The sequence below is a fragment of the Pocillopora verrucosa genome, chromosome 1 (assembly GCF_036669915.1).
Source record: "Pocillopora verrucosa isolate sample1 chromosome 1, ASM3666991v2, whole genome shotgun sequence".
NCBI lineage: Eukaryota > Metazoa > Cnidaria > Anthozoa > Scleractinia > Pocilloporidae > Pocillopora > Pocillopora verrucosa.
Genome location: NC_089312.1, coordinates 14,474,256 through 14,484,889, shown reverse-complemented (window position 1 = coordinate 14,484,889; position 10,634 = coordinate 14,474,256). Strand labels below are relative to the sequence as shown.

General features: G+C 40.3%; 1 protein-coding gene across 1 annotated transcript in view; it reads right to left on the bottom strand.

Moving 5' to 3' along the window:
- LOC131785923 (uncharacterized) overlaps nt 1-10,428 on the bottom strand; it is a 19,068-nt gene extending 8,640 nt beyond the window's left edge. The window contains exons 1-6 of the mRNA XM_066159437.1: nt 10,176-10,428; nt 9,718-9,881; nt 6,349-6,621; nt 6,043-6,069; nt 5,199-5,501; nt 3,614-3,994 (exon numbers count right to left, since the gene is read on the bottom strand). Coding sequence (XP_066015534.1) covers nt 3,614-3,994; nt 5,199-5,501; nt 6,043-6,069; nt 6,349-6,621; nt 9,718-9,805 — 1,072 coding nt within the window. The 5' untranslated portion in view covers nt 9,806-9,881; nt 10,176-10,428. The remainder of the gene's footprint in view (nt 1-3,613; nt 3,995-5,198; nt 5,502-6,042; nt 6,070-6,348; nt 6,622-9,717; nt 9,882-10,175) is intronic.
- Between the last annotated feature and the right edge of the window lie 206 nt (nt 10,429-10,634).

Sequence of the window (10,634 nt, the reverse complement as noted above, 5' to 3'; positions counted from 1 at the left end):
TTGCAAGAGAAGATCAATTTTCAAAGCTCAGTCGATAGTGTACTGTAAATGAAATGAAAATGTTTATCTCCAAGGATTAAGTATATCAACATCGTCTGTATGAAACTTGGCCATTCCTAGTATTTGATTTGTTTGACCGCGTCAAGATTAAGGCGTCTCCATTCCATTTTAGATTAGTTGTCATTCAAACAGTCAATCAAGCTGCTGACCATATCTGTCCGCCAACGGAACCTTTTCGATTGTGGGGGAGAAGTTTAAAAATGGCGGAGTCTAAAAGTCGAATTTCCGCACATTTCAAGATAACTTTTGAAAGGTTAAAGGGTAACTGAGGCCAAATTTTTTTTCCTCTTTTTTTTGTTCCAATACATTCCTCTTAGGTTAAAGAATCCAAAATGGGCAAATTAACGATATATTGTGCAAAATCAAATTTCCTGCATTTTTTTTTTGACGCTTAATCGACCGCCATTTTGGAAACGGTTCGATTCAGGTCACGTGATGTGATACGTCACACGTGTAAGGCAGTGAAAAGTGTTATGTCATGACCTGAAAGTAACAAATTCGTCCCGGCTGTTCAGTTGCTGCCGAAATTTACGAGCGGAAAGAAAATAAGATTTTTTCGATTCTGATATAGGTCACCATTTAGAGACTACGAAATACGAAGTGAGAAATAACATAACGAAGTTTGAATAATTGAAACGCGACGGATCGCATGTCTGTATTCAGAGCCACGGGTAATTTGCACGCCATTCCAAACAGCTGTAAAAATATATATGTTCCCACAATTTTTCCTCTTAACCACTATCGATTCTTATACTCAAAAAAATGCTTTTTAATTCCAAGCCGAAAAGTATTTGTCTTTAGACTTTGTCTGGTGTATATCACTGTGACCTCAGGCCCATCGGTTCACGAGTTAGCGTGACTAAACGCAAAGTATTGTCACGTATTAGGGGAGGTCGTTATCTGGTTTCGTGAACGAAACTCTCCTTCCACGGTCCGGAAATGAACAAGATCCATCCTTTTTTAAATATTTTTTTTAATGGAGACTAATGAGCAGCACAAAGGAAGACTTCCTACTGTGGTAACTTTTTGTTTATTTCTTTCGATGCGTTTCGTCTCTAACTGAGAGTTCTCCAGGAATGATTACAACTAACATTGAGCAGCATATATAACACCTTCGTGTGCCTAAGTTTAATTAACTTCCAATGGAAGTGTATAATAACAGAAACATGCTGTAAACGGATGTTACAAGAATCGCCTTGTTATGAGCGCCACACTCAAGCGTTGGTTCTCATTTGCGACCGGAAACATGATGAAATCAATCCTGTCCGAAAGGTTACTCGTTTCAAAAATGTACCAATGTCAGCTGAGTGAACAGTAAATTACTTGCGCTCATTTATCGTAAATAAAACAAGCTGACAGCCTGAGAGAGGAAACCATTAAAGCACAAGTCACGGGACTACCTTGTACCCACCGTTTAAAACGCAGTGCTTTGGTAAAAAAAAAAGGGACCGAGTCCGCGACAAACTCGTGCTACTCGTCAAATTACGACCTGAACTAAAAAAAAAAAAAAAAAAAATATATATATATATATATATATATATATATATATATATGTATATATGTATATATTCACGCTCAAGTTATCCAAAACTGTACAACTCTAAGCCGCGTTGATATTTACAATAAGGACGGAAAACAACATAATCTAAAACAAAGAAAACAAAACAAATGCAGAGGGAGTCAGCCTTCACCAGTTTCCTGAAACCCTGGATGCTGGACAATACATCTGGCTTCTGCCTGCAACTGTCCACTGTAACATCCTCAAAATTTTTATTTTTGACCACATCCACTTCTTGGCAAAAGATGTTTTCTTCCTCCCTCCACATTGATTGGCAGTTTCCACACTGACACCTTGTAATAAAAAAAATCAGTAAAGTAGCAATTTTTTTCACGATGTCGAATAGAAAAAATAGAGACCACAACTTGTGTGATTGCTTTCACCAAAAGGAACAGTTATCAGCTCTATAAATGTCACAAACGTGAGAGATAATTCAAACTTTAGGCTACTTTACTTTATTTACAATTCTACATGTACGAATGCTATTTTTTGCTGCATCGTGTTTTAAAGTAAAAGCCGAGAAATCTTCAATCGTTCGTCAACTTCAACACAGGAATACTTAAAACCGATTCAATCGCGTGTGAACGAGTATAATCCATCCAATTCACCTCCACAAGCGTGTATGTTTATACTTTCAGCCAGTGAAACCTTGGCTTCGGAAGGTGCGTGCGTGTTGCGTTAAAACACTTCGCTCCCACGGTATTCAGGAGTCTGCACATTTAGTTTTCTTTACTTGATCGCTCCTATATTAATAGGGGACTGATTTTGAGATACTTCATTTATAATCGTAAATGCACTCACCATTCTCGCTTTCTTGATTGAGGCGGCCGCGGCGCACGGGCTATGGACCCTCCTTTGACTCTTGGGCTCTATTTTAGGCTACGTTCGTCCTGGCGGTTCAAATTGCCAGGGTCTGATTTCACCAACAGATTCATAAACCCTTTCATTATGTTCGCCTTCCATCGAAGCCTCAAAATCCGAATAATCAGACCCCGAAATAGAACTGCTTTCACTCGAAGTACTATCCGCCATATTTACTTTGCTTAACGTACACACGTGTGATGTGAAGGTCACATTCACAAAATCGAAGCGTTTATGGTGGATGACTCACGAAGCTACATTTAGGACAGTTTTCCCGGCGAAAAAAGGCACAAAGAGGCATTCGAAGCACCTTGTATCTGTTTCAAAGTGTTAGCCGAGGCATTTAAACAGTATTCCGAAAAAGTGACCTGTTAGGCGTCAGTTACCCTTTAAGTTGGTCCTTGGAATCTTAAAATGCGGTCAAATGACTACAAGGTGAAAGAGATAAAAACTATGTTTTGTGGAACAAGAACCTCCTTTACATAACCTCGTCAATGATTAGATAACATTTACATTGAATTCTTCCAGAAACCTCAACCGCATTGGGTTGAAGTAACCTTCAACAATCAACCTCACTGTGCAATTTGCTGTTCCATAACTATTGGAAGCCACGCAAGAAAAGTTTCCACTGTCTGATTTAACAACATCCGTTATTCGCAAATACCTGGCAGCCCTCACATTATATCGAACAAAGGACAAACCCGGCAAAAATTGATCCAAATTCTCCCCCGGCGAGAGGAAGCCTGCATCCATCTCTACCCCTGGGTGGGAGAGGTACTGTGAGAGTAAAGTACCTTGCCTGCGAACAACGGGCCGGGTATCGAGCCCGCGAACCAGAGCACGTACCACCATATCGCCCACTGAATATTGGTTCTTTGTCTTCTATATCTCCCTTGCCGCTCCCAAACCCTTTTTAACCCTTTACCTTCCATGAGTAAGCAAGACAGAATTTCTCCTCTCAATATCAATACAGTACCAAGAAGAAAAGTGATGAGAATAGGAACTGTATGTCAGACAGTAGGGAGAATCACTAATGAGATTTTAGGAGTGAAAAGGGCTAACAGATAGTCTGGAGTGGGTTTCTGAAGTAACATAATCCATTTGCCTCAGCATGCTTACTCAATCACTTCCTACCTGAAGGAGATGGTGTAATGGGCCTTGTAGTCACATTAAGCGGGGTCTGACGTTGAACAGTTCCAACGATATTTTCAGCTTGGCACCAATATGAACCCGAATCAGCCACAGAAAGATTTTTCAAATTCAGGACTACCTTCCATTTAAGCCACGATACACCGCTACTAGGCAGTGTCTCCAGACGACTTTCAGACAAAGTTTGGTTGATTAAAGTGCCTAGATTGGTTTCATCTGGAACAAAGCTTTTGCTGAAATACCAAAAGAATTTCGTATTCTCATCCTTGGAAAGGACAATGGCGTGCATCTGCAAATCGGTTCCAGCATATTCAGGTTTTTTCTGTTCCCAAATATATAAGATCTGAGGAAAACTTCGAATTTTCTCTATGAAAAAAGACAAAACAGAGTAAATGCCAGATAAAGGTCAAAACACAATCCGGTAGAGACTTTCTTGTCATGCAATGTTTCATTTTTATGACGGCCTATGGTAAGGAAAATCGTTTTACAGGTTAAAGCATATCCCACCGAAGTAGACTCGGCTATTTCTATCATATCAATTGAATCGTCGACCAATGAAATGGGTACTAGCATAGATGTGAACATCTCACGGCAATCGCGGATACCGCATGTTAAACCGCATTCCTGAGCATAAAGTTAAATCAGGTAAGGGGGGCTAAATTACGACTAGCGCATGCGTAGGCATGAATCCAAGAAACTGGTCAAAAGCTCGGACCGTTAAAACCCATTCCTGGCATATACAGTAAAACCTCCATTAAGCAGTCACCCACGGGGAATGGTAACTGCTTGGTACTGGTTGACCACTTTAATACAGGTTCCACAGAAAAGGAACACTATAAAAAACGCCGTTATATGCCATAACTAAACTCTTAATGTACAAAAACCGGCTCAAAGATATTAAAAATTGATTTCGGGAGAAAAGTAATTAAATTTTAGTTGTAATAATATTCTTAGTTTTATTTGAGTAGTTCCGCTTTAGTGACCGTTCAACACAGCTGGAGGATAATAGAAGCAGGCCGTTGTGACTTACTCTAAGGTGACCACGACCGCTTAAGGCGAGTTATATAGGGGGGTGTTTTGTTAAAATTGTACGGTAGTTTTATATAAGGGTCTGTTCCCAGCTACTGATATTGATCCACTAAGGTAACCACGACCGCTGAAGAGAGGTGACCACTTAAAGACGTAAAAATTACAGTGATCAAGGGGAAACAAATTCGGGTCTACGACAACCAACCGCTTAATACAGGGTGACTGTAATTTGTTCGATCCTTGGACCAGAAAAACATGCACCACGCGCCCACGCGCCTTCGCGCTCACGCGTCCTGATTGTTGGTAGTTACGGTGTGGAACAAAGCCAATTTGACACATATAAGTGGGTGACTAAATCGACCTATCCAAAAAAGCGAACGCAACTCAATAATCGATTGCGTCCAACATTACATTGGTAATTGGTTACCACTACCGAGCCTATTTTCACAGATCCTACGTAGGAAATTAGAGATTACGAGAGGTTGTGACAGATCGTTAGCGCGAACCTCTATTACAAATCGTCGCCGTCTTTGTCACTTACCCTTCACGTCAAAGACGTATGAATGAGTCAAAGTACCATATGAGTTTTTCACAACACACGTGTAATTTCCTGCGTCTTTGACATCCACCCCGTTGAAATATATAATATAGTGATAACGCCCTGGTGTTATCGTTTCGTCAGATCTAGAACCACGATATATTTCTTTACCCCTGTACCACGTGACAGTCGGTGTTGGTGTTCCTTTGGCGTCACAGTGTAGTTGGAATTTGTCTCCCTCCGTATATTCTAATTTTGCCGTGGCCTTCGCCATTTTGTCTGGATACAGAAAGTGGGGCTTCACGGCTGTCAAAAGTGACAAATAAAAATAAGTAAAATAGAAGCAGGGCGAGCAGTTATTATTTCTCGCCTAACGGGATGGGGGGGGGGGGGAGGGGAAAAGGGGGGTTTGGAGGATTTTGGGGGGATCACATGGTTTTCCAAGAGAACGGTGAGGGGATCAGTCGTCACCAACAGAGTACAAAGGAGTTAGTAAAGGAAATTGACGCGCGCCTCCCTGTGCGACCCGACCCGAGCCTCCCGCGCTTTTTCAGTGTGACCCAACTCAAACCTCCCGCGCTTTTTCATGTGCCCGACTCAAGCCTCCCGCACATTTTCGGTGTGACCCAACTCAAACCTCCCGCGCTTTTTCAATGTGACCCGACCCAAGCCTCCCACGCTTTTTCACTCCGCTAACCCGACCTCCATTCGCGTCGTTGACTATTTCACGCCGATTTACCAACTGGACGCCTTGAGCAAGGTAAAAAATAGGGTTAATCACACATACAAAAATTTCTATGAGACAATTATGAGCTATTAAGTTTGATAACATATCAATTAACTGTACCTCCATTTGTAGGCGAAACCGTTGGATCTGAGCAAAGAAAAATCATGTGGAATACATTATATCTATCCTCTATCAAAAAAAACCTCCACTGCCACAAACAATATTTAACATATGCGCTATTCAGACATTGATTTGCTTTTTATACCCTTTGGTTCCCTAATTTTTCAACTTACACAGTCGGAATAAATTTTCAAATAACACGATTTTCCCTACTCACAACTAACTCTCTCTTTCTCTCTCCCACTCCTTTCTCCCATCAATAAAGGGAAAATTTTCAGTTTGCACTCAATTCCTCCAAGCTCTTACCTTCCACAATCAGCCTTATTGTGCAATTTACTGTTCCATATTTGTTGGAAGCAATGCAAACAAACGTTCCACTGTCCGATTTAAGAACGTCCGTTATTCGCAAATACCGCGGAGTTTTCACAACATATCGATCAGCCGGCTGATGAATCTTTTTATGATTCTTATACCAAGTGTAGTTTTGAGCGTATTTCACATAGCACGTCAGTTTCACTTCCTCTTCTCCTACTGGTTTTACGACCCTTGGAGGAGACGATTGCCTCAAATCAGGCGCAACTGCAAAGGAAGAGAAAAGACTGACTTTAGCCCTATATACTTCTTATCACTGAAATATTAGGGGCACCTCCATTTTTGACGTGAATTGTTAGTTAAAGGGGCTATGTCACACTACGTGTTCGCCAACTAGGCGTCATCTAAGTGTGTTGTTTCCCATCGTAATTGACGAGAAGCAGAGCGTGTGGCGGCATAAGTCGACGACCACAGGGATTTTGGTCACAGATAGTATAAAACTCAACAGCAAAGCCCGCAAACGGCCCGTTCGTGTCACTTTTTTCTCGATTCTTGATGATCGTGCGCAAGTCATGACGAATCCCGTTTAAAATAAAAATTATAGTGGATGAGGAGCCAGGAAAATCATGCATTTTCCTTCACCCTGCGAGCTCCCGGTTTTCAAAAAACAGGTTTTTGCAGAAGTCAATTTGAGTAAGTTGTTTTTTCACAGCTAGTAATCTAGAACGTTTAGACAAAAGGAATAAAAGGCTCCATATTAGAAAATGTTTACACCACAACGTTCAGTTTTATTTTCAAAGATGAAAGTTGCTGCACAAAATATTATAAAAAATATCTCTGAAGTCTGGAGAAAAAATTGTACTGCGTATAGTATTTGTTATGCGAAAGTAAGAATTTTAGTAACACTTATTTCTTCTGTGCTTACCAGCGAATAAATTCTCAGAAAAAAAATAATCGGCATTTAATCTGTAGCGGTAACCATAAAGGTTTGTGTCATTGCCAGTGTTCAATCTTGGCCGAGTCTACGCGTCATCAACGCGATAAATTATGTTCTGACAAAAACTGGAATTAACGTGGCGTCATACTGACGCAAAAAAAGGAAGAAACAAGCGGTGTTACCTTACATAGAACTAGTAAAAAAATGACGGGCATTAAGCAGTAAATTAAAGTTAACTCGTACTTTTGATATTACTTTAATTCCACACAATTCTTAGGGAGACTAGAAGTGAACACACGTCAACCGGTGTCGCACGAGTTTTTTCAGCCATCGATGTTTTGCCGTTTAATTTGTGCTTTTTTTGTGTTCATAAAATTAACAACATTAAGTGTATCAATGTCGACCCAGACCATTTTAAAAATAACCAAATTCAATGACATGCGGGACATATTACCCACTTTGACAAGATTACTCTTAGAAAGAACAATTGTGACTGGGCATGAGCCCTGTTGACTACATTGACTACAATTTTTGGCGGGGGGGGGGTGAGGAGAGGGGGGGGGGAGTGGGGATGGATGAGGACGCACACGCACCTGCGCGCTGATCCTCCACTAATGCATGATGACGTTCCTGAGTGGCCAATTTCGCTGTGAGTTCGCTCAATGTAGTAAGTAGACAAGCTGAGATAAACATTTCACTTCTGTTACTTCACAGACAGGGACCGACACCAATTTTTTAATCAGTCCGTTTACTTGTTATTCTTCAATTTTTGAAAGGAAATAAAAAGTAAAACATGAAAGGGACGACTACCACTGCGGGAGAAGATCACCAAGATCCCTATCTAAGCCTCCATGAACTTCAGCTCTTCCCCGCAAAGAAAAGGAGATTACGTGACGGTGGCCATAATTACTTTCCTACTTACGTTGGACATGGCCGATTTAAGAGAGCTTTCATAAAAGGGCTTTTCTTAGTATTTATTTACACATTAATATACCTTGTACGTTTGTTGCAGGCTGTGATCTTGTATCATTTATTGTGAATAAAGATTCAACCACCTTAATGGAACAACACGAGATAAAAGTGACCGCAAGTTGAGTGGTTCTTCTCTGTAGCTAGAGGCAAATCATGACCATGCATCATTTTAGAGTGGGCTCGATGAAGATATGCAAATTTTCCTCCTAAAACTAATCCAGCTGAAAAAGTTTTTGATAACTTCGATTGCTGGCGTCCACAAGATCTGGTCTAAAGCTTTATTTGAAACGTCACATGGGACGAGAGCTAACTTTTTGTTCAAATAAAAAAAAATACAGTGCAAATTTACCATTATTGAACGACTAACTAAGCTTTTCACTCGACCAATCGATCGTTGAATATCGCATCCCTGTAATTTTTTGTTTTCGCCACTACCGCGAATTAGCCGAAACGATTAGAACGAAACGGCGACGGAATGATATAAAAGTTTGCTAATATCGCAATGAATTAGGAAATTGAGCTGAAATCGAAGCAAAAAATGTATTATGACTTCCGCGAAATTCCGGCTTGTGTGCTATTTGTATCTTTTTCTGCGTTTTAATTAGAGGTCATGTTGTGAAAATATAATGTGTACGTGCTCTTTCAGTTGCAACTTGTACCAAGAAGCCTCGGATTCTGACAGTACCTCCAAATTAACCTGTTTTCGAACTTTCCGGTAACTCTACGTCATAGTGTAAAAATTCAACAACAACCCGTTTGTATTGTAAACCAATATTAAACAAAGCCATTGAAATTTCACGTACTACTTTGCAAACGAACCCATTGTTGATCGAATGTTCACGAAAAAGTATTGTTGCAAAAAATCAAGAGTTTAGGATAATAAAAAGCACAATAACTTAAATTTCCACCATGCCGTTCTTTAAAACTTTTAAATTAAATTGCTTTTCAATAGGGATATTTCATTAACCCGTGTAAATAAATAAATTGGGTAATCGGAATCATTTTCGATAGTTGCTTCTAAGGATCCCGCTGTTGAATGACTGTCAGAATCACGCTGGGAAACATATGTCTAAGTTTATTCAATAAATATTATTTCTGCCAAGTACTTGGCTATAATTACCGGTGTACGATAACAAAATTTGAGACGCAACAAAGAGCCGATAAGGTTTAAAAGCGAACCAAAAATTTGCGCATAAAATTATAACACTTTTCTTTGGAAAGATTCGAACATTTTTGACTATCAGTGGAGTCTCACTCGACTTAAAACGGGTACATCGTTTATAACATTAAAATTCTGCTTTGGCGCGTTACTCATCGATCAAACATTTCATTGAGAATCTTAAGCGGCATGACCTGTCTCAGTGTCTGAATTCTATGATGATAAAACGCATTCATAAAACGTTCAAAAGAAACACAATCTAGAGATGTACATAAGGTTTACCACACAAACCTACCTCCAGATTGTTGAGATTCAATCGCAGAAATTCCGGCAAGAATAAAGACGGCGAGAAAACCACTCCGGCGACGAAATGCGAGAACCATTTTCCAGCGGTAAAATATGCCTTCTACTCGAGTAGATCAGAAAACGTGCGGGCTACCTTCGCCTAGACGTCAAGCCCTGCAGGGGAATTGAACATTAAATGAGGATGTTAGGAAAGTCAAAACATCTTACATCGGTCAAGCACTAACACAGTGTTTTTGCAAGAGAGATCGAAGTTGCTAAGACTTAACCACAAGACTACGTGCGGAAAAACGAATTAAGAAATTATTCATTCTTCTGCTCCGTCGAGTATCCGGACGATTGTTTGACCGTCAATATACACGAGACAAAGTTTGACTTTGTAATGAGCATAAACGTTCAGAAAATGAGATAAAAACAACACTGTATTCTAAATAATTTCTTTGTCCTCACCTTGCGTAAATAGGAAGTTGTAGAAGTGGACTTATTGGTCTTAACGAGAAGTTCAAGTCATTTCGTTGTCAACAAGCGCCGGATAGATTTGTGGCGTGCACTCAATATTAAAAATTCCTTCCACTCGCTTGTTCAGTTGTTAACGCATGAAGCTCTAGATCTCGAGGAAGACGGTGATCTGTCGAGCTCCGGCAATCCTGAGAGTTCGGGGTTTCACACCGAAAAACCTTGAATTAAATGAAGTTCCGCCTGAGACCCATTACAGCGAGCGCGTGGAAATAGACCTTTCTACAGCAGAGGGGCATTTTGTTGCGCATGTCCAGTAAATTTTAGCTTGATCCGAGAAACCGCTGGTATGCGCCTGCGTCGGTTTCCATCTCGAGAATCACGAAAGAAAAGAAGCAGTAAAATACGTCGGGAAAAACAATGGTTCGAGTATTTGAGACAACCTTTCTTCTC